General features: G+C 49.1%; 1 protein-coding gene across 8 annotated transcripts in view; it reads right to left on the bottom strand.

The window, feature by feature from the left end:
* Positions 1–24,503, bottom strand: part of NRG2 (neuregulin 2) — a 186,450-nt gene that overhangs the window by 25,610 nt on the left and 136,337 nt on the right. For all 8 annotated transcript variants that reach the window (XM_080672975.1, XM_080672981.1, XM_080672974.1 and 5 more), the window contains exons 2-3: positions 16,238–16,409; positions 9,148–9,266 (exon numbers count right to left, since the gene is read on the bottom strand). In XM_080672975.1, coding sequence (XP_080529101.1) covers positions 9,148–9,266; positions 16,238–16,409 — 291 coding nt within the window. The remainder of the gene's footprint in view (positions 1–9,147; positions 9,267–16,237; positions 16,410–24,503) is intronic.

Below are 24,503 nucleotides of genomic sequence, written 5' to 3'. Positions count from 1 at the left end.
CAGAGCTGTGTTGTCATGGGGACTAGAAGGCAAAAGGGGAGGCCAATGGGGGAGCCCGTCACAGAGTGTGTGGGGGGAAGTGACATAGGCCTTTCTATCTCAGAAAGAAGTACCTCGAGCCTCCCCCTCCCCGCCTCCCACCCTGTCATGGCAGGGCCTTCCTAAGCATTGCAGTGCAACTTTGTAGGCTCTCAAGGCAACACATCCCTAGTCCCTCGTCACTGTGTTCTCCTGTGTTTGGGGAAGTGAAGATGACATACGGACTCCAAGTTGTGAGTCTGGCTACTCCCTTGACACCTCCACCCCAAACTCAGCTGCCAATCATCTGCCCAGCCAGTGACTGCAGGGAACAAACCTATTACCTAGAGCAGTGGTTGGCAAACTCATTAGTCAACAGAGCCAAATATCAACGGTACAACGATTGAAATTTCTTTTGAGAGCCAAAGTTTTTAAACTTAAACTTCTTCTAATGCCACTTCTTCAAAATAGACTCGCCCAGGCCGTGGTATTTTGTGGAAGAGCCACACTCAAGGGGCCAAAGAGCCGCATGTGGCTCACGAGCCGCAGTTTGCCGACCACTGACCTAGAGGGTATCTTTGGTTCTCTTCCTCCTTTATTTTCTCCAGCTGTCTGTCACCAAGGGCTGCCTTTCTACCTCTGCACGAGTCTCTATCCATGTCTCACTCCTGCCTCCCCAGCCCTGGTCGCATGGTCTCTTCTGTGCACGACTATCATAGCCTCCTCACTGGTCTTTCTGCCCTCACTCTTGCCTTCATCTCTAACCATTTCACTTCGTAGCTGCCAAAGTGGTTTTTATTTATTTTTAATTTTTAGTTAATCCTCACCCGAGGATATTTTTCCATTGATTTTTAGGGAAAGTGGAAGGGAGGGGGAGAAACAGAGAGAGAGAAACATCGATGTGAGAGAGACACATTGATTGGTTGCCTCCCACACATACTGACTAGGGCGGGGATTAAGCCTGCAACCAAGATACATGCTCTTGATCAGAATTGAACCCAGGACCCTTCAGTCCAGAGGTCATCACTCTATCCACTGAGCCAAACTGGCTAGGGCCAAACTGGATTTTAGAATATTGATCAATAATTTCCATTATCAAAATCCACCTATGGCTTCCATTTGCACTCAGAATAGAGTCCCTCAGCTTTTCCCAGGTCCAATCTGGCCCTTCCCACCTCTCCTGCTTCATGTCCTATTCCTCTCTTGCAGTATATGCAGACGACACTGGCTTAGCCCAACTCCTCTAACAAGCCAGGTGCCTTCCTGTCCAGGACTTTCTAAATATTAGTATCTCATCTCTGGTCAACTGAGTGTGAAGAACTGAGGCTTGCCCATGGCCATATGAGTGAGTTTATATGTGGATTCTGACCCCCTGACCCCCACCCCAAACACCCAGGTTGAGCCCAGAGGCCCTGATTGAAGTTTTGTGATAGGCCCTGAGCTGCAGGAATCAGCTAAGCTATGTCTGAAAGATAATAAATGTAGTTTTAAGTCACCAAAAAAACCCCACAAAAAATCAGTATCTCCGAGAGGCTGCTCAGGCTCCTCCTTACTTTTCTCTTAGCTTTGTATATCTGTACTTGTAGTGCTTATTCTGACATAATTAAATGACTAGTTGTGCAATTACTAGCTGATTAAAGCTTAGCCCCTCCCCTCCACTAGAATGTAATCTCCATTTGGGCAGGGGCCCTGTCTATCTCATTTACCACTGAACCTTGACTGATGAGGATGTAGCTTTTCTGTAGATTAAAACATTGTTTCCTATTAAATGCAAATATTCCTGGGAGGTCAACAGAAAAATGAAAATCAAAACCACAGTGAGATACCACTTAGACAGCTATAATAAAAGAGATGGATAATAACAGCGGTGGTGAAGACGAGGAGAAATTCAAACTGTCATGCATTGCTGGTGGGAATGTAAAATGGTACTGCCACTTTGGAACACAGTCTGGTGGTTGCTCAAAAAAATTAAACAGAGGGTTATCATGTGGCCCAGAAATTCTACTCGTAGGTATATACCCAAGATAATTGAAAATATGTGTCCTCGGAGAGAAACCAAGATGGCGGCATAGGTAAACATCTAAACTGCTGCCTCGCACAACAATTTCAAAACTACAACTAAAAGACAAAACGGACATCATCCAGAACCACAGGAAGGCTGGCTGAGTGGAAATTCTACAACTAGAAGGAAAGAGAAAACCACACTGAGACTCAGAGGAGCTACAGGAGGCAGAGGTACCGAGGCACGCGCGCAGAGAGGGCAGGCAACTGAGTACGCGGCTGGCTTTCTCAAGCAGGAGGGAGACAAAAGCTCCCGACTGCACTGAACTCCAGTTCCGGGCAAGACTCTAGGGACCCAGACTCATTCGAGGAGAAACTGGACTGTATGGAAGTGGGCAGAACTCGAGGGTGGCTTTCTCTCAGAGGTGCTTGCAGCAATTACCACGGGACACTGAGACACAGGGGCCTATTAGGGCAGGGCTGATGGGAAACCAATGCTGTCTGCTCCGCCCCGAGACTCTGCCCCATCCAAGCTGAGCACAGAGGCTTTTGCAAGTCTTATCTCATAAGGGTGTCTCCAGCACAGAAGTTCTCCCAGCGTAGACACAGCTGATCCTCACAGCCAATTGGCCTGGAGGTCAATTCCTCCCAGTGATACGAACAACAATCAAGGCTTAACTACAACAAGACTGTGCACACAGCCCACAAAGGGGTGCACCAAGAGTGTCCACCTCAGGTAACTGGGGAGGCTGAGCCACTGGGCCCTATATGACACCTAGCACACAAAGCCACGCTATCAACTCCAGGAAGCAGCCAAAATGCAGAGACAAAGAAACAGATCACAAATGAAAGAAATGGAGGAAAGCAAACGACTGGATATAGAGTTCAAAACCACAGTTATAAGGTTTTTCAAAAATTTTCTAGAAAAGGCCGATAAATTTAGCGAGACCCTCGAGGATATGAAAAAGGACCGACTAGAAATTAAGCATACACTGACTGAAATAAAAAATATTATACAGAGATCTAACAGCAGACTAGAGGACCGCAAGAATCAAGTCAAAGATTTGAAATACAAAGAAGCAAAAAACACTCAGCCAGAAAAGCAAAAAGAAAAAAGAATCCAAAAATATGAAGATAGTGTAAGGAGCCTCTGGGACAACTTCAAGTGTACCAACATCCGAATTATGGGGGTGCCAGAAGAAGAGAGAGAGCAAGACACTGAAACCTATTTGAAGAAATAATGACAGAAAACTTCCCCCACCTGGTGAAAGAAATAGACTTACAAGTCCAGGAAGTGCAGAGAACCCCAAACAAAAGGAATCCAAAGAGGACCACACCAAGACACATCATAATTAAAATGCCAAGAGCAAAAGACAAAGAGAGAATTATTAAAAGCAGCAAGAAAAAAACAGTTAGTTACCTACAAGGGAGCACCCATACAACTGTCAGCTGGTTCTTAACAGAAACTATGCAGGCCAGAAGGGAGTGGCAAGAAATATTCAAAGTGATGAATAGCAAGAACCTACAACCAAGATTACTCTACCCAGCAAAGCTATCATTCAGAATTGAAGGTCAGATAAAGAGCTTCACAGATAAGAAAAAGCTAAAGGAGTTCATCACCACCAAACTAGTATTATATGAAATGCTGAAAGGTATTCTGTAAGAATAGGAAGAAGAAGAAAAAGGTAAAGGTAAAAATTATGAACAACAAATGCATATCTATCAACAAGTGAATCTAAAAATCAAGTGAATAAAAAAAATCTGATGAACAGAATAAACTGGTGAACATAATAGAATCAGGGGCATAGAAAGGGAGTGGACTGACAATTCTCGGGGGGAAAGGGGTGTGGGGGGTGCGGGAAGAGACTGGACAAAAATCGTACACCTATGGATGAGGCTGTTGGGGGGGGGTAAGGGCAGAGGGTGGGGTGGGAACCGGGTGGAGGGGAGCTATGGGGGAAAAAAGAGGAACACTTGTAATAATCTGAACAATAAAGATTTATTAAATTAAAAAAAAAGAAAATATGTGTCCTCACAAAGACTTGTACACAAATGATATAGCAGCATTATTCATATAGCCCAAATGTGAAAACAAACTTGAATGACCCAACAACTCACTGATGAATGGATAAACAAAATGTGATATATCCACACCATGAAACATTATTCAGCTATAAAATATGAAGTACTGATAAATGCTAAAACATAGATGAACCTTAAAAACATATCAAGTGGAAGAAACTAGTCATGAAAGGTTCTATATTGTATGATTCTATTTATATAAAATATCCAGAATAGGTAAATCTATAGAGGCACAAAGCAGAATAGTGATTGTCAGGTACTAAGGGGAGGGATAAATGGGGAGTGACTGCTAATGAGTATTTGGTATTTTTTTGAGTCAATGAAAATGTTTTGGAATTAGTGGTGATGGTTTTACAATTTTATGAATATACGAAAACCCATTGAATTGTATGTTTTAGAAAGGGTGGATTTTGTAGCATGTCAACTAGACCTAAAAATTTTGATTTAGAAAAATGCCTGGCACATTAGCCATTAGTTTCTTGGTGTAAGTTTACCGGGTCCCTGAAGAGAGAATGGGCCAGGAGGGGGCAGATGCTATGGATGCTCTCCCTGCTGCCAGCTGCGGCAGCTGTTTCTCCCTCCCTCATGGAGAAACCTCTTCATCCCTCAAGGATCCCCTTCCACTTGCCCAGAATGCCCCCTTTCCCATTGATAAAGCTGCCAAAGTTGCCTATCCTTCCTCTTTGGTGTGTTAGGACAGGCAGACACTTTGAGTTCAGGTTTTAGCTTCCTGCCATTTAAGGAACTTTGTCAGAAGCCCAGACTGCCTCCCAGAGCTCAAAACAGGGTCTTGCTGAGTAAGGCCTGCTGAATGTGTGAAAGTGCATGTGTGTGTGTGCCTGCATGAGTCAGAGTGCATGCGTGCATGTGTATGCGTTAAACAGTTAGCCTTTTTAAGCCTCCAGGTAATGGACAGGCCCAGAAGCCTCTCCAGGGCTTCCATGGTCTTGTGACACCCCAGGCCAAACGTGCCTGCCATCTGGGTGAAGGATAGGCAGGTTTGACATCTGGGACTAGTACAGTCACCTGGGACATTCCCAAGTCTTCTTTCACCTGGGGACGAGGCAGCTGGCTTCTCTAATTCAGAAGTGGACTGGACCAAGCAGATTGTTCTTGTTAAAAGCACCACAAACTCCTTGTCTCCTCCTCCTTATCCCAGCCAACTCAGAAACATGCCTCTTATGAGCTGGCAGAGCTGTGACTGCAAGAAGGGTGCTCTGTGATTTGGGGAAGGAACATCGAGGTCCACTGAAACAGAGCTACAGTAGCAAAGAGCCACCATGATGCTCCTTGAGCAGCCACTGCTCCTTGCCAGCCCTCCCATGCCCTCCTCTGGCCTGCCCACTCCAGTAGCCCTGGCTTCCCTGGGGCCCGGGCGGGCCAAGCCTACCCACCTTGGGATGAGTCAGAGGGGAGCAGACACAGAAGCCCGTTACCCCCCCCTCCCCCTCTCCCCAGGGTGTGGTTGCTTCTGGGTTCCACAGGAAAACAGGGAGCCTGGGTATCTCTGCTTGGGAAAACGTCCCCAGCAGGGGCCTCCGGTCCCCTTCAGTGACCCCATTCACCTCCCCACATCAAGAGTAGGATCTTTCCTGCCATGGACTGAACAGAGCAACAGAAGAAGTGGTGTGTGTGTGTGTGTGTGTAGGTGGTGGTGGTGGTGGTGGCGGCAGCAGCAGCTCAGTGAATAGGATGTCAGCCTCAATGTCAAACTCAGAATCCCAGAAGTTTCTCCATGAGCAAAGGGGCAGGGGCTTAGAGATCATCTAGCTGACCCTCAGATGGGAAACCCTAAGACTAGGGAGGTAGAGTAACTCGTCCTGGGTTGCCCCTTAGAGCTGGGATGAGACCAAAGCTCTGAGTTCTTTCCACCACTCTGCCCTGCTGCTCTCTGGCCAGGCTGCAAGGACAAGAGGCAAGGAGCCACATAGGAAGTCCTCAGGCCCAGCCTAAAGCTCCACTGTCCGGTTCCCTAACTGATCAGAACATGGGCTGCTGAGGGCTGTCTGGAGTTTGGGTGTAGGGGGAGTTGCAGCTTATCTGAGGGATCTCACAACAGTCCTGAGCCTTAGGTCCCCAGCCTTGTGCAGGAGAGAGGGCACTCCTGTGGTTTTCGCATGGCAGCCCTCTTCTTATGCTCTGCTAACAGCACACCTCTAAGGAAGTGCCTGCCCCGCCCCCCGTAGTTCTAGCAGGGCACACTCATAGTACTCTGCCTCTCAATATCCCCTCTGCACACTCACAGGCCTGGCAATCATACAATCACACAGGTGGCACCTCACCCCCCTAAGCATGGTGACTGGGCCAATCAGGGCACGTCACCTGAGCAGGGAGCCGTCGGAATCCACCTGTGTGATTGTATGAATGGACACAGAGACAAACTATCCCTTTTCCCTGGGTGATGAGCTGGGATGATATAAACCTGGAGCTTTCTGAGGCCATGGCCTCCTCTTCCCTGTCCATTCCCAAGACACGGAGAAACACGTTTTCTAGTAGGAGAAAATGAGGCTAACATGGTAGGAGAGAGCATCCTGACCCTGCTCTGAGTGCTTGTCATGTCTGGGGCCAGTTCTACCTCTGGCCATCTCAGTTTTATAAGCCAATCAATTCCTTCAGGTGGTTTTAAGTTAGGTTGTTGTCAGCTCTAACCAAGAAAGTTTTGAATAATGAAATAGGGCATTGAAAATACAAAGTGGATCTGAGACTGTCTGCCCACTCTGGCTGAGGCAGCAGATGCTGGATCCATTTTCCCAGGCTTGGGACAGGTTGGAAGGAGCAGGGGGCCCGGGTTCCCCCACTATAACCATGCCCAGGCTGGGGCATGTGTGAGTCAGTTAATGGCCTTGGAGCAGGTTCCAAGCCCTTTTATATAATATTTCCCAGGGGCCTGCTGTAAGCCAGGCACTTGTGTTAGGCCCAGAGGCAAGAGTAGTAAACAGCCCCACATAGCCCCCTGGAGTGCACGGTCTAGTTGTTTGACTTTGGGAAGAATATTTAACCTCTCAGTGTTATAATTTATAAAATACTTCAGCCTGGTCGGTGTGGCTCAGTGGTTGAGCATTGGCCTATGAACAAGAAGGCCATGGTTCGATTCCTGGTCAGGGCATATGCCTGGGTTGCGGGCTCAATCTCCAGTGTGGAGCATGCAGGAGGCAGTTGATCAATGATTCTCTCTCATACTTGGTGTTTCTATCTCTTTCTCCCTCTCCCTTCCTCTCTGAAATCAATAAAAAATATATGTTAAGCCCTAATTGGTTTGGCTCAGTGGACAGAGCGTCAGCCTGCGGACTGAAAGGTCCCAGGTTCGATTCCGGTCAAGGGCATATACCTTGGTTGCAGGCACATCCCCAGGAGGAGGTGTGCAAGAGGCAGCTGATCGATGTTTCTCTCTCATCGGTTTCTAACTCTCTATCCCTCTTCCTTCCTCTCTGTAAAAAAATCAATAAAATATATTTAAAAAAATATATATATATTAAAATACTTCATGGCCTTGAGTACGGGCTCAAGAGACATGGGGAGCCTGATGCAGAGCAGCTCTCAGCAATTGTGGCTATTATTGAAACTCCTGGGAGAAGGCATCATCTGCTCTCCCCACTCCTGGTTCATTGCCCTGGGGAGCTCATACCCACAGAGAAAGCTCAGCAACTCTGAGAGTTGAAGAACCTTCGAATGCTAGAATTCAAGAGCTACACAAGACCATGGTTGACCAAGAAGTGGCCCAGGACTGGGCCTCAGGCTGGGCGTGGCCAGGGAGGAAGGCTGCCTGGGAGAGATGACCCAGGAGGAAAAATAATGATGGGATGCAAGGGACAGGCTGCAGGTAGGACTGGGAAGATCCTTTGGGCTTCCCTTGAGGGCTGTGGGACAAAGTATTGGTTCTGTGGCCCCAGGGTGGTGCATGACAGATGAAAGCGTCATGAGAGGCCTTTGCTCTGGTTCAGGTGATTAGGGATAAAACCTGGGCTGAGGTTGCTCCTGAGGTGGGGATGGAAGGGACAGGTGTGAGAAAGGTCCAGAAAGAAGCCTGACCAGGATCTATTAGATACATGGCAAGGGAGACGGAGGAGCCTGAGAGGCTGGGAGAGCAGGGGATCCCTCACAAGATAGGACAGACAGCGTCTGCGCCAGGTTTTCCTCTGAGTGCAGGCCCGGGGCAGCCATGTCCGAGCTCTCTTTAGACCATGCTGGGTTTAGAGTCCTGAAAGGCTATATGGTGGAAATACAGGTGGGCGAGGACAGATACAGGACTAGACTCTGTGACAGGGACAGGACTGGGAAGCCGACCCAAATAACCAGGTAGCCAAATGGTATGCTAGGCCTGGGTGTCAGGAAAAGGAAGTTCTGTGGGGTGTGCTACCTCCTGCGGCAGCCCCTGAGGCTAGAGTAGAGGGGTGCAGCCTGAGGACAGGCAGTTCCAGGGACTTCCCCAGTCAAGCGCCTCAGAGGACAGCCAGCCTAGCAGGAGGCAGCCTCCATGCTCAAGCTGGAGAGGGGATGCAAAGGTGTCTCGAGCTTCTGACCTCACAAGTTTTCCAGGGAGAGAATGACATGCAGAGCAGGGGCCTGCCATCCCTGAACAGAGGCTGTCCCCAGGGTCAAAGGCACCCAAGCCTCCCACCACAGCCCTGTGTAGACGGCTGCCTGCACTCGCGTGCCCAGCAAAGCAACAGGCACCAGGCAGTCAGCTCGCCCGCGCACACACACACCCTGGGCCTGCCTCTCCTTGGAGCCTGGTCCTGGCAGCCCAGCCTGTCATAATTGCCTTCTAAAAATATCCTTCCCCCACCCCCACCTCTTGATTTCAAAATATTTAGTTTTTAGGGTATTTAAAATGAGAGCTGGCGGCTCTTCCAGGCCCCGATAACAAAGCTAAACATTTATGCTTCGACTGCATTTCTCTGAATCGGCCCAGATCTCGGGGCTTGATATGGCAGCAGCAGGAGGGAGGGGAGTCAAGTGCAAGATGGATCATGTGCCGGCCTCCCCAGGGCTAGGGGGCAACTGGAACCCCTATAGGACCCCTCCCTCTGTGGGCGGACTACCTACCGCTGTTGACGTAGAGCCGGCCTCTGACTGTGTCCTTCCCCAGGATGTTCTCAGCCTCGCAGACGTACTCCCCTGCGTCCTCCACCTTCACCTTGTTGAACTGTAGTCGTGAGTTCTTTCTGGTTAGGGAGGTAATAAAAGGGGGAGAGGCGTGAGCCAGGGCCCAGGCTGGCTGTGACTCCCCAGTGGTCACCCAGAGGTCACCTCGCCCTGCAGAGCCACAGTGGCTGCGAAGTGTGGATGGGAAGTGGAGTCTGAGGTCCAGGTGGAACACTGAGTCCCTTGAGCTGGGAGGAAACCTGGGCACCAGGAGAGCATAGGGCAGGGCTAGTGGCTACACACATGTTCTAAATCTACAAATCTCCACATCCTTGTTTCCAGGGCTGGTCCTTATTTGTAGCTATTTTTCTGGGTGAGGAAATCGGGGTCCCTTAGGAAGTCACATGGCCACCTCCCTCCTCTTCTTTCAGTCCCCTCCCCCAGTCCCAGTGTTTTTCCTCCAACCCGAACAGGTCAGCCATTGGCTCACCAGCTACCTTAACCTTTCCTTGGAAGTGGCAGCCTGTCACTGTAAATGCAAAGCCTATTCCCAGATACCTATGTGTGTGTGTGTGTGTGTGTGTGTGTGTCTGTTCTGACAGGTTTCCATGGCAACTGTGCCCAGTCTCCCAGCTCCAACCTGTGGCTCTCCCCTAACTTCACATTAGCCCTGCCACTAAGGGGCATACTGTGGCCTCTCCAAGGGGCTTTCACTTCACTCATTCATTCATTCATTCAATAAAAGTTTACCGAGAACCAGGAGCTTGGATAGCTTAGAGAACAAGATCCTGTCGCTGTGGCCTGATTTGACCCTCATGGCTAATCTGGAGGTGCTGGACAGGACAGCACAGATGGGAAAACTGAGTCTTAGAGGGGCTTCTAGACTTGTCCAAGGGCACATGGCAAGGCAAAGGCAGAGGTGGACAAAGTGGTGGAGTTGGTGAAGGCATGGGCTTTCCCCCGGAGACTGACACTGGGGTAGACCCCTCTGTGGAGGACTCTGCACCTAGCCCCTGCATGCCGAGAGATATGGGGCCAGGCCTGGGCAGGGACTTGAGTGCTGTGTGTGACTCTAGGATACCTGGCCCTGGTTCTCCCCTTTTCTGGAGACCCTGCCAACCTCTCCTTCCTTCCCAGAGTCTCTCTGCACCTGCCCCAGGGAACCTGGGCTCTGAAGGTTCTTGGCACATCTCCCACTGCTCGCTTTGCCCCAGTGTTCTCCAGGGGCTGGCTGGAGCCCCAGATGAAGCCCGGGACCCCAGACTGGCCCCCAAGAAGAAACAAGAAGTAGCATGAAAATTTCTCTCCAGGCTGAAATCTCCTCCTCTTTTTAGTCCTGAATTAAAATACCAGATTCACAGAATATGTGTAGTGGATTGGAGGGGTGGTGGAGCCCAGGGATGTAGAAAAGGCGATGAGAGAGGTCAGGCCAAGGAGAGGAGATGGCAAATGGACCCACATCTCTATCGGGGCTGTGCTGTGGGCACCAGTCTCCTGGGCTCCACCTCTGCATCTGGGAGTGGGCCTTTTCCCAGGCCGCCTCACTCCAAGATTCCCCAAACAAGGGTTCATGAGATTGTCCTATTTGTAGGCCCTGTTGCTATGGCAATATCCTTATTGATGTTACAGTGACAGCTGCCTGACCCTCCCACTGATCCTCCACCCCACCCAATTTTTGCCAGCTCAAGCCAGTCTGTGTCTCCTTGGCCTGGTGTCTGCCTACAAACCTCTTCTGTCAATTCAAACTTGTTCCCTTCATTAAACAGAGCCTGGGAGGCCCCTCTGGCTAAGACAGCATCTCTTTCCTGGCTTCAGCTTAATTACATGCCACAAAGCCCAGCTGCCTCAGGACCAGGCTCCCCAGCCACCAGATCTTCCCTGACACTAGACAAGCAAAAGAGGGGATCGCCTGAGGGTCACAGGGTCACGGTAGAGCAGACCCAGAGCCAGAACCTCCTTGCCACCCACAGCTGAGCTCAAAGGACCTTCCTTATATGACACTATATGTAGCAGGACAAGGCAGAGACAGGCTCACAGATGTCTGGAGGGATTAAGGTTCAAACAGGAAAGAAGAGCTTCCACATGAAAGTAAGACCTGGGGAAAGTGGGGAAAGGAGTGGGGGGCCCAGGGAGAGCCGCTCCCCTTTGAGAAACCAGAAAGAGGCAAGGGGACAAAAAGAATGACCCCTACATGTACCAGCTATGTGATGATATTGCCAGTTCCAGGGAGGTGGGCCCCAGGCTTTCAACAAAAAGGTCCTGGGGTCAGAGCTGAAGGCGGGGCTCTGTGGGTCTCCCTGGCACTGAGGAACGAGGTGGGTGGGGATAACACACACTATGTTCTCTCCTCACTCCTAGCCTCCTAGCCGCAAGGACTCAGGACTCTCTCCCACCCCCGGGGCAGGCCTGGAGCTCCCTTGCCACCTTGCCTCAGGCCTGCCCCTATGATGGATGCCCCTCCCTTCCTTTCTCAGCCAGTCTTTTGTTGGCAGGGATGGGATTTGGGCTGCCACGTCCTCTACTCGCACATTTTCCTCAGCGCCTACCTCCCTCTGCTTGCCTGAGGGGCCTGTCCCAGCCTGCACCTCATAAATAAGGGAACTCACGGTTCTGCAGGGGAGGGCCCAGTTCTGCAGGGGAGGGCCCATGCCCAGGGCTTGCGGGGCCAGTGTTCTCCTGGCGCGGGAAAGCTTGGGTGAGATACCTCCTGCGGCAGCCCCTGAGGCAGACAGCACCTGCCAGGGAGGGGGTCTCTACAAGGCCAAGAACAATGTCAAGACAGTGTGGCCTGGGCAGTGGAGTGCTAAGGGGCCAGAGAGCAAGCTGCAGTGCAGGCAGAAGGAAAGAGGATGCTGCAAGCCAGGAGACCCTGCCCCTGCCCCCATGCTAGGGGAAGTATGAGTGGAGGTGGCAGCTCTCTGAGTCACAACGTGGAATCAGAAGTTCCCGATCATGGCCCACTCCTTCACTCCACCCTCTCACTGCTGGGAGCCCAGGGGCAGGCTGGGTGGAGTAAGGATATTTCAGAAAGGCAGCAGCTAGGATGGGTCCCTGAAAGGAAGGGGACAGGGGCACACTTCAGGCTCTCAGGGGTCCCTGATACCCAGGAGAAGGCCTGACCAGGCCCTGTTTCTTGACTGGCTAACCTAATCGTTAGAAGAAATGGAGGCTTGACCAGGATGCTGAAGTGTTCAAAGTCCCGGTCAACCCAAAGGGTGACCTGCCCAGTCCTACTGTCACCCTCTGCCAGGCCATGCAGGGGAGACGGGTATGGGGAGCCCTCTCATGCTAGAGAGAGAGACAGCCACCCAACAATGCAATGGAACTGTGTTTGAGGCATTATGACAGGAGGTGACGAGAGCTACCTGGAGGGCTCAAGAAGGTGTCCCAGAGGCTATGACATTTAAGCTGGGCCTTGGAGAACTTGTCCAGGGACAGTGTGTGTGTGTATGGGGGTCTGCTGCCAGCAGAGGGAACAGCCTGAGCCCAAGTCCAGGGTCATGAAAGGAAAGAGCAGAGATTGGGAGCACTGAGGTATTGGGGAACAGTGGGGCAGTGACTTAGAGGCCAGGAAGAAAAGAGTCGGAAGGGCCCCAAGGCCTGGGCTGTACCTGGCATACAGCAGGCACTCAAGATCTGTCATGTAAATGAATGGAAGATCAGATATGTGCCCATGTTAGAAAGATCATCACCCCCCGTCAGAGTCATGGGAGTTGGTGACTCTAGACGTCTAGAATAGTAAGCAAAACTGGGTGGATGAGATACACTTTTTCTGAAGAAAGGATGGAGGACTTTACCTGCATTCTACACTAGAGGCTAGACTAGAAACCCTGTGAAGGTCGGGACCATGCCAGTTCCATTCCCTGGTGTTTCTCCAGCCTCTGGCAGAGTGCCTGGCACACAGTTGATGCTATGTTAGATACAGAAATGAATCCACAAAGGGCCTATGACCGGAAAGGTTGGGGACAACCAAGAGTGGGACAGTGGAGGAGAGAGGCTAAAAGCTAGGAGACCAAATATGAAGCTTGCGAGGCAGGGAGAAGGGTGCTTCCTTCTGGAGAAGTGGTACCCAACTGGAGGGGACAGCATGGGGGCAGTGCTGAGCAACAGACATCTGCTTCTGCCACAGCTGAGAGGGGAGAATGGGAGGGTGAGGCAGGGCCAGAGGGGGCAGGAGGGAAAGGCCAGGCTGAGGCACTCTGGATTAGAGATGCCTGTGGAGTATCTCAGGGGTAGTATTTAGTGTTTAGCTGGCAGCATGGGTCTGGAACTCAGGTTTTAAAAAAAGCCATCAAACTGGAGATGGAGGCCTGGGGGTCATGAGATATGAGAGGGTGCAAACACCCACAGGTGGAGAGGGAGGGAGGAGAGTGAAGCTCAAAAGACAGGAAAGTTCAGCACTGATGGCGACTAAGAGAGGGTGGTTAGAGGTGCAGGAGGACCATAGGGGCAAGGGAGCACGTGGCACCCAAGTCAACAACTGCTGACAGGCCTGGAGGCGCAGGGCCAGGAAGCTCTGAAGTCGCTGGGTCTGTCAAGAGCTACAGCCATGGGGTGGGGGTGTATTTACAGGGCAGAGTCTAGTGGAGCTGAGAGGCGTGGAGGACAGGAGAGTGGAGTCAGTGGGCATGAAACTGACTCCGTGTGGTGGTGGAGGGAAGAAGCAAGATGGGGCAACAGCTGGAGGAGGAAGAAGCACAGCAACGGGGAGAGAAGCGCTGTGAGTGGGCTTGTGAGGAGAGAGAGAAAGGCTGAAGTCACCAGAGAAAGGATCTTGTTGGTGGCGCAGGGGCTCTGAGGGTGTGCGTGCTCATGTGTGTGGGTGAGTGTGAATGTGACATGGGATCAGGAATGGGGGGATGAGGATGGCCAAGTTGTGGACATGTTTCAGAGTAATGGGGATACAAGGGACAACCCTCTTTCCTGCTTCCATCTTCTTTTTGGAGATGGCCTCTCTTCTCCTTCACTGAGACACAGAGGTCCGGAGAGAGGGCTCGCTCTGACCTCCCAGAAAGATAGGACAGGAGTCGCAACATTCCCAGAAGCCTGTTCATTCCTTTCTCCAGCTTGGAGCCAGTCTTGGGCAATGGGAAGGGGTGGGGTGGCCTCAGAAGGTGAGCTTGGTGGGCAACTTGAGTTTCTTGCTAAATATGTAGATTGGGGACACACAAGACCCCTCTCCCCAATTTCCTTAGGATGCAGCATTCTCTCAGCCACAAACCTTTGATCTAAACCAGTGGTTCCCAACGTGGGGCACACCCCCCGCAGGGGGCAATTTGATTTTTAAGGGGGCAATTTGAGAATGAGTTATGAACAGTGAATTTTTTGCATTTCTTATGGTTCTAGGGGGCCTCCTATACAGTATCTATAATAATAAAAGCATAATATACTAATTAGACTGGACGTCCTTCCAGAAGACCTTCCGGACGAAGCCGTGGCGGCGGAGGGAGGCAGAGGCCCTGGGCCGCCCTGCGGAGGCAGAGGCAGCCGCCACGGCGGTGGGGGACGAGCCCCTTGCACTGATTTTGTGCATCAGGCCTCTAGTATAAATATATATTGTGACATATTTATGCATTTCAGTTCTCTGTTATGTGTTTTGAAACTTTATTTGCTATTTTTCATATCATTTCATATTATATTATTTTTTAAACAATTTCTTAGTGATTTCTTCCTCAATTTTTCATCTGTCCTTTTGTCCTTTTATTTTTCTCTTTCATGGATGCCATGTTCTTTGGAAGCTTGTTTAGACCAAGTTATTGGCCTTTTTAGGCTTCCTCCACGTGAGAAGGAGTCCACTTTTTGAATAATAAGAATTATATGTCATGAGGGGGCATCAGGATTTTAGAGATGCTTAGGTGGGGCATGGCCAAAAAAAGGTTGGGAATCACTGATCAAATCAAACTCTTCGTAAATTCCAATTTCGCCTGGACCACTTTCCAGGTGACCAGTTTTGCCTCTGCTCCCCACTCTTGAAAGGACAGTCAGAAAACTGAAGTGCCTCCCAGACTGCTTACCCCACACCCGCTTTCACATATTGGAGACTAGGGCCTAGGGGCAGAATGTGCACAGCTAGGGCCACACAGCAACCCAGGAGCAGCCTGAGCCCTGGCCTTCCATCACTCTCTGTTGTGGGGCAGGCTGGGGTCCTCTAAAATCATCCTTGTTTGCATTTGGGGGCCAGTGAGGAGGAAAAGCATAGCCAGGGAGAGGGTGGTTGTAAGATACTCTGGAGGGGCAGGAAAGACTAGGGTGCTCTCGCTAGAGAGGGAAGTGCACCTGGCCCTCAGGGCCGACAGAACAGAGGTCAGGCAGAACTTCCGTTTAGCAGGCAGATGGGGGCTTCCCCTCTTGCTTGTTCTGTCATCCAACAGTCTGTCGGGGGCTGTGAGAGGCAGGAGAGAGGTGAGGAGCTGCCTTGGACTCCTGGCTTCTCTGGTGCCCGAAGCCCCCACTCGACCAACCCAAGATGGAAGAGAGGCCATCTCCCACAGCTGGAGGCTCCTGAGCGTCTGATTCACTTCTCTGGAGCGCTGACTCCAGATTAAAGACAATCCCATGTCATAGGGGGAAACTGTCTGAGACACAGACTCCCCCAACACTAGTCAAAGCCATGTGCCCTTCCCCCTATCCAGCTCTCTGCCCAGTTCAGCTTGCTGAGCTGAGGAACCAGCCCATCACCACACATGACCTCCCAGATGCATTCTGCAAGCAGTCCTTCCCCCAAGGATTGCCAAATGCTGGGCTTTCACACACTGTGGCAGGTCCTTTGAGAAGTTCTAGGACAAGAGTGGACCTCCCCAGGCAAAGCTGACTGACAATCAAATTGCCTTCAACCATCCAGAGACATTAATTAAGCATCTATAGTCTGAAGACACTGGGCCAACCTAACCAGAGGAGCCCAGGGTTGCAAGGAGAAATTGGTGGTGGCAAGGAAGGGGGTGGGGAACTTGATCCACAGGTGAGTCTGGGGACACAGCCCTAGGTTCTGCCAGCTCAGGACCCTCCTTCTCAGGAGGGAAGATGCCAGGAGGGAGGGATGGCTGCTGCTCACCTGCCATTGCCGTACTTGATGCGAATGTCGCGGCTGCGGTTGAGCTCCTTGCCATCCTTGAACCAGCGGTAGGAGGGCAGGGGGTTACCGGCTACTGCCTCACACTTCAGCGATTGTTTCTCCCCCACCTGTCCCGTCTGACTCTTCATCTTCTTCAGCTTGGGCCGGGTGGCTGTGGGGGCACAAGGCAGGGAGGTGAGCATGGCAATGATGGGCAGTGCCAAGCATGAGCAATGGAGGAAGGGCCACTTGTCCTTGGGCTGGGCCTGGGGAGCTGCCCCTCCAGGTGTCATTTCCTAGTTCAATTCAACAAGCGTTCACAGAGGGTCTGCAATGATGCTGTGTGGCTACTACCTGGAGAGAGTTTCCCTTGTGCCTGGAATGGTACTGGGAGCTTTGCATACATTACCCTATGAAAATAACCCTATTAGCTCACTGCAATGATTAAACCCATTTATAGATGGGGAAACTGAGGCACAGGATGGTGAAGTCACTTCCTCAAGGTGATGGAACTGGGATTCAAACCCAGGTCTCCTTGACTTCAGTGTTCACGATCTAACTTCTGTCCCAGATGACATGCAGACCAAGATAACAGACCGCCCCTCCTCAGGGGAGCTGTCACCTGGCATTGACACACAGCATGGCGCAGGGGGCAGGAAGGTGCTGAAGCCCAGAGGAGCTACGCCAACTCAGACTGAGGGAGGAGCCAACTCAGCTAAGAGTTAAGGGCTGGGGGCAGAAGGAGAAGGAAGGGAGAAGGTCAGGCCAGTCATTTTAATAGATAATATATTCACACGATTCAAAATTCAAGAGGTGAAAAAGGATATATGGCTTGAAACAAGTCTCTCTCTAACTTCTCACCACAGCCATATAGTTTTTCTAAAAGGCAGCCAATGTTGTCAATTCCTTTTATATCCTTCCACAGATCTTATGCATATACAAAACACACACATTTTAAACAAAATGGAATCATTAGTAACATACATATACAAAAAACCCTAGCATTCACATACCTTTTTCTTTTTTTAATTTAAATTCTTTATTGTTTAAAGTATTACACGAGTCTCCTTTTCCTCCATTGACCTCACACCTTTTTCCTATAGCATCATTTTTCATGGTTGCATAATATTCCAGTACGAGTCTATCACAATCTATGTGACCAATTCCTATCATGGGGTAGTTAGCAGGTTTTCTCCCCTTCCTTTCTTCCCCATTACAAACAAGCCCAGAGGAACATTCTTGCACCTTTGCCCACTGTATACATTATATATCCAATGCACACATCCAATGTACACTGTTGTACAGGTAGGATGGCTCTTGACTCAGACTGCCTGGGTTCAAATCCAGGCTTTGCTACTTGTTAGTTTTGTGTCCTCTGGTCATTGACTTAATTAATCCGTTTGCACCTCAATTTCCTTGTCTGTAAAGTACAGGTGATAACAGCTCACCTTGTGGGATGACGGCTGTGAGGATTATATGAGATAATGCGTGTGGAGCTTGGCATGCACCGAGCATTTAATAAAGGTTAGCTATTATTGTTATTATTATCCACAATCATTTCCTAAGGCAATCTTCCTAAAAGTGGAATTGCTGCGTCACAAAGGTTTGCAATCTTCCTCAGCGTTACGGTTGCCAAATTACCTTCTGGAAAGGTTGCATCAATCTGTACTCCCACCAGTGAATGACAGTGCCTGTTCTTTTCCACACCCTCACCAACATGAAGTATTATCATGTATTTAATCTTCACCAATTAGCTAGGCAAAAGATAACGTCTCTGTTGTTGTAATTTGCATTTATTTGATTCCTAGGGAGGCTGACCACTTTTCCTAAGTGTATCGGCCCATTGTATTTCTTCTTTGCGAATTGTCTGTTCTTGCCCGTACTCTCTTTTCCTATTGGGTGCTCACCTTATTGATCTGTAAAAGTTCTGTATACATATTAAGGCTACAGAGCTTTTGCTATATTTCTCACCAATTACCTGCTTCTTACATTTTATAATGGTTTTCTTTTGGACATCCAGAGGTTTTATGTATATCAACCTATCAATCCGTTGGGCTTTCTGGAACTTCATAATTCTAAATGGGATTGAAATCCTGCTTCAGCATCCTCCCCCCTTACCTACACCCCCACCTTCCTGGGTCCTCAGTCATTGCTTATCAATAGTTCTTAACCCTACATGCTAATAAGAATCATATGGAGAGCTTTAAAAATTATGTAAGTGCCTAGGAAATATCCTAGACATAATGAAACAGAACCTGTGAGAGTGGGTCCAGATATGTGAGTTTAAAAAATAAACAATAAAAATATAACATACATACAGGAAAGTGCACATATTGTAAATGTATAGCTCATGACTGGTTACTAACTGAACACATCTTCACAGGTGGCTTTGCTCTAAGGTTAGGCTGACATCCAGTAATCTAACCTCTTGGTCAACTGGTGATCTCCAACTAGTCTCCTCCCTCTTCTTGTGAACCAGGGAAACAGAAAGCTCCTCTCAGGTTAGAGAGTGCTGACCTTCACTGCAGTTCTGAGACAGGGGGCCCTCTAACCACCCCCTCCATGGGCCACCTCCCTCCCAACAAGCCAGGCTGAGGGTGGGGGTGATACCTGGTGAGAAGAAGTGGTCACTCTACTACCTTGTTTCCTGACATGAGTCCTGGTGCAACACTATGCACTAAGCCCGAGGCCACTGCTTAGTGGTGGTGGTGAAGGGGGCAGGAGGGTGCAGTTACATAGAGACTCCAGAAACAAGAGGCATGACCCCAATTCAGAGGCCCTGAGAACTGGGGGCTCCAAAGTCATTCTCTGCCACCAATGGGAAACCCAAGACTACATTTCAGATCACAAAGAGCCCACCCCAACTAGTAAGAACCCCATGTGGCCCAATAGCCACTTTTTTTTTTTTTTTCCATGCATGGGGTCAATGTTCTCTTGTTCCACCATCATGAACTGACTCCAGTATTCCAGGGTCAATAGCCACTTTTTAAAAATACGTTTTTATTAATTTCAGAGAGGAAGGGAGCGGGAGATAGAAAAAATCAGTGATGAGAGAGAATCATTGATTGGCTGTCCCCTGCACGCCCCTACTGGGGATTGAGCCCCCACAACCAGGGCATGTGCCCTGACCAGGAAACAAACTGTGACCTCCTGGTTCATAGGTTGATGCTCAACCTCTGAGCCACACTGGCTGGGCACCACTTCTTGACAGTCTACTCACTTCAGAATAATTCCATCTAGCTCACTCATTCCTCATTCATTCATTCATTCATTCATTCATTCATTCAATCTACTACATGCCAGGCACTGTCCAGATTTTGGGCCCTGAGAATACAATAGTGAGCAAGACAGATAATCTTCCTGCTCTCATGAAGCCTGAACTTGAGTGAGGAGGATACACAATGGCAAATAATCACCAGGATCTATGAGGCAGTGAAAAGCAGCTAGTTAACACAGGCCCATGTGGCTGGAAGATTCTGGAAAGCAAGGGTGGTATGAAGGGATCCTGGAGAGGGAGGTCCAGGTGACTGACATGTGGCTATCTGAGACAGGACAAGAAGTCTGGATTTGTCCCTCTTCTCCTTCTCTTGGGTAACCCCCTTCCCCCCGCTTTTTTAAGCCCTTGATCAACATTTCTTGCAATTTCCTACCCTCTTGTGCATGCAGAATTGGAAATTCTGCCAGATGACTAGGAATTAGGCCCCTGAAGAATTTTGAAGTATGACAGACCTGGATTTGAAATTTGGCAAACTACCTTCTTAACCTAAGCATCAGTTTCTTTATCTGTAAAATATACACAATAACTAGCTGATAGGATTATTGTGAGACTTAAAGGAGTTAGTGAATGTAAAGTGTTTAGTACAGGGTTTAACAAATGCAAGCTAACATCTGAGAGTCCTGAAATAGGGTTGGTGGCTGAAGAGGAAGGGGGTTATTTGCTGGTGTAGGGTGGGTTCAGATTTTGGGGCTTTGTCAAAGGAAATGAGGGATGTCCAGTCAGACACATTATTTTCATTGCCAGTTGCTGAAATAGTTCCCTGCCTTCGTACTTGTGAGCTGAAGTGCTTCCATAGGCTCTGAGGAGAGGGTGCCAGAAGTGCCCAATAAATTGCAAATGTCTTCAAAGCTTTTTTTTTGGTTAACTTTTTATATGCCTACTAGAAATTGTAAAATTATCTATGTAGATCACATTATATTCCTACTAGATAGCACTGGTAGAAAGGATGACAAGATAAAAATAGCCATATATTTGAATCATGTTGTGCTTTTTACAAAGAGTTTTCTTTTGGTTCTTAACAGTTCCTCACAAGAATCAACTGAGATCCAGTAATCACCCCTTGCTTCCCGAGGTTTAATTACCCACAGTCCAAATATATGAAGTAGAAAATTCCAAAAATAAACAATTCATAAGTTTTAAATAGTGTGCTGTTCTTAGTAGCATGATAAAATCTCACGCTGTCAGGCTCCGTCCTGCCTGGGACGTGAATCATCTCTTTGTCCGGCGTATCCACAACTGTTAGTCACTTTGTAGCTGCCTTGGTTATCAGATGGACTGGCTTGGTATTGCACTTATTTTACCTAATAATGGCCCCAAAGCCATTCACATAACTTTTATTACAGTATATTAGTATAATTGTTCTATTTTATTATTAGTTACTAGAGGCCTGGTGCATGAAATTCATGCATTTGGGGGTTGGGGAGTCCCTCAGCCTGGCCTGAGCCCTCTCACAGTCCGGGAGCCCTTGGGGGATGTCTGACTGATGGCTTAGGCCTGTTCCATGGGGAGCGGGCCTAAGCCATCAGTTGGACATCCTTAGCACTGCCCCGGAGGCAGGAGAGGCTCCCGCCACTGCCACTGCGCTCGCCAGCCGTGAGCCCGGCTTCTGGCCGAGCAGCGCTCCCCCTGTGGGAGCACATTGACCACCAGGGGGCAGCTCCTGCATTGAGCATCTGCCCCCTGGTGGTTAGTGTGTGTCATAGCGACCGGTCATTCCGCCATTTGATTGATTTGCGTATTAGCCTTTCATTATATAGGATTATTGTTATTCTCTTACTGTGACTATTTTTAAAATTAAACTTTATCATAGGTATCTATGTATAGGAAAGGACAGTATATATAGGGTGTCCCTCAAAATGTATACACACTTTAACAGCTGATAACTCAATTTTCACCCCTTTTCAGGTTTAACTGGTCTGAAATAATGGGTGAAGCCAGACTAAGCTTTGAACAAAGAAAATTTATACTAAAGTGCCACTAGACTTTTTTTTAATGGGGATACATAAAAGATAAAGTTTATGGTACAAAACCAGCAACAGTTGACGAATTGAAGGCACACAAATGCAAAATGAAATGATTTTTTATGTTTACGATTCCACTGCTTCATGTTATCAGCAGTGCCTGGACCAGACCGGTCATCAGTTGGAATTCAGATATTGACAAAATAATTATTCACTTCTGCAGATTCTTTTAAATTTTGAAAATGAACTATATGTTAATAAACACTGATTTTATAATAATTCAAAGTGTGTGTACATTTTTTTGGGACACCCTATATAGAGTTCAGTACTTTCTGGGGTTTCAGGCACCTACTGGGGTCTTGGAACTTATCCCCCAAGGATAAGGGGAGGACTACTATATTAAAAACCATGTCTCCCACTCTAGCAATGTCTGATTCTGGCCCCTGCTCACAGAAATCTTAGTTCACCGTTCTTTGAAAGCCAAAGATGCACATTTTGAAAGGGAATAGGACCCTGAGAACAGACTTTTTTTTTTTTTTTTTTAAATTCAAGCAAGTCCCTTGTGGGGAGGAGCAGCAGCTCAGGTGGCAGGAAAGAGAACACCCACCAGGTGGCACCCTGAATAATTCCTGGAGGACCTGTGCAACCTCACTCCTGGGCCCGGAGCTTTCTATGGTGAGGCGTATGAACAACTGCCGCACGATGGCCCTGGATTTGTTTTGCAGATGTGATGGGAAGATGTCAAAAGCTTACAGGTCAGGAAATGACTTGCTCTTAACATTTTGCATTTTAAGCTCCTTCTTATTCTGAGCATCATTCTTCTCCCACTGTGGCTTTCAGCCACTGGGTCCTTGGGGACGCCTGGGACAAGGCTAAGAGGTTATTCACACAGTAGACCTTTAAGGACCTGGAGATCGTGTTTACAGGCCTCAGATACAAGTTGGCCAGCTCTAGCCCCTGCCTGGTCCCCTCTCTGATCTGGGTCCAGTATTGTCTGGGTCTCTTTGATGGACTAGGACCCAGAATGCTAGTATGAAAACCACTGTATCATGTCCCCAGAGTGTCTTGAGGCCAAAGCTGAACCACGCAGAGGAACAGGCTTCCTGGGATGAATGGGATCTGTCAGGACAATAGCTGAAGCAACCCATTGGGCAAGCACTCACCGCCCTCCCCCAGCTCAGTTGACATGCATTTACTGAGTGCTTACTGGTGCCAGGTTCTGTGCTTTGTCCCAGACAGAAATGACTAGCTATACATGGGGTAGCCAATCCTGCCCCACAAGGAGGTTAGCTTGTTCCCTCTGTTATTGTTTTGTTACATAAGAAATACATTCTTTTTGTTGTAGAAAAATTACATAATACAAGTAAGGAAAAAGAAAAACACATTTAAATCCATTCAATTACTACCAGAGAAAAAAACTGGCAACATTTTCAAATATCTCCTTCAAGACTATTCTCTCTAAAATGTTTTATATCCTACATTTTTTAGTCAATATATTGTAAAAACATTTCCCCGAATCTAGAAATACAGATCTAAATCATCTTAATGGCTGCATAATATTCCATTGTCCAGATGAATTTGGATGTCGCCAACATCCTGTTAATATTAACAAGACTGCAATAGATTTCTCTATAAATTCAGCTTTGCAGCCAAAGGGAGGAGTCCCAGTCCTCAGGGTCTGTGCACACTTCCCCATGCAGCGGGGATCCTCAAAGGCCTAGCACCCAGGGGAGCGACCAATGAGAGGCATCAGGTAGAAGCATGAGGAAGAAGAGGGTGACAATTCCCCTACTCTGCTCCCATGGCTGTCACCGACACCCTGCTTCCCCGTGGCTGCTCCTTCCCCACATGTAGAGGGGTAGGTGGCAAGTTGATGGCCTAGGGTCCCTTTGATGTTGGGCAGCTCTGCCATCACCTCCCTTAATGTCTCCTCCTCAGGCTTAGCCTCTCTGCTGAGCTCTCACACTCCCTGAGGTCACGTTGTCCTGCTCCCTTTTGCCTGAAAAAGGGCCCATCTGAGCAGCAGGACTAGGGCTCTCTTGAGTCGGGGTTAAGGGTATAGGGGTATGGGGTGTGGGGAAATCTCTTGGGCAGTTTTATAACAAGAGGAAGGTCTCCCAAGGATGATCCAGGTCTCCATAATAAGATTTCTTTTGAGGATGAATCCCCTAAAACCTTAAGACACATCTCCAGTTGTGATGAATTGGGCCATGGGGTATCTGGTGGCTTCTGCTTCCTCACAGCCTCATGCCAAGCCAAGGCATCTGGCCTGTAGTAATATGTGTTCGACGGGGAATCCTCGGAAGGCACCTCATTGAAGATAACAACAGCAAGAACAGCCAGGGCTGCTCCTTTTTCACATCCCAGCCCCGAGGCCAGAAGATACCGCTGCTGCCAGCAGTTTGACCTCATTCCTCTCGGCAGTGGGCGGTGGGTGCGGAGCCTGCAGAGATCTGAGAGCAAGACAGACGCCCAGGACATGGCCAGGCAGCCCAGCCAGGGAGGACCTGGCCTGGCCTGGCCTCCCTCCTGGCAACCAGGGGGCAGGGGCAGCGGACTCTTAAAAGGGTTAATGATCCTCAGCTCATGACTAAGGCTGAGCAGTCCCCTTTGCAGCACAACACCTGGAGACAATGTGGCCAGCCCGCCTGTCATCAAAGTCTCCTACTGCCCTGCTGCTGGCAGGCTGCGGGTCGGCCCTCTCCCCACCCCTTTCCTACCCACAGAGTGACCTATAGGAGGTTAATTACAGACTCCAAGTTCAAATGAGAAGGAAAAAAAAAACCAACAACTAAAACGCAGCTGACTTACGTGGGCACAGAGGGCCCCTCTGAGAAACGGCAGTCAGGTATCCTCCCGTGGCCTGCAGAAGAGCCATTTGATACTCACAGGCCAGGCGCCCAATGGGAGTGGCCCCTGAGCCACATTTTCTTAGCCAACCAGGCCCAGCCTGGTGCCTGGGCTTGCCTTGCCCTCTTCTCACACCCATCCAACAAATCCACGCCTCCTACAGTCCATGATATACCAG

Source organism: Plecotus auritus, assembly GCF_963455305.1.
Source record: "Plecotus auritus genome assembly, chromosome: 6".
Taxonomy (NCBI): domain Eukaryota; kingdom Metazoa; phylum Chordata; class Mammalia; order Chiroptera; family Vespertilionidae; genus Plecotus; species Plecotus auritus.
Note: the sequence above shows the minus strand (reverse complement) of the source record. Positions and strands in the feature narration are given on the sequence as shown.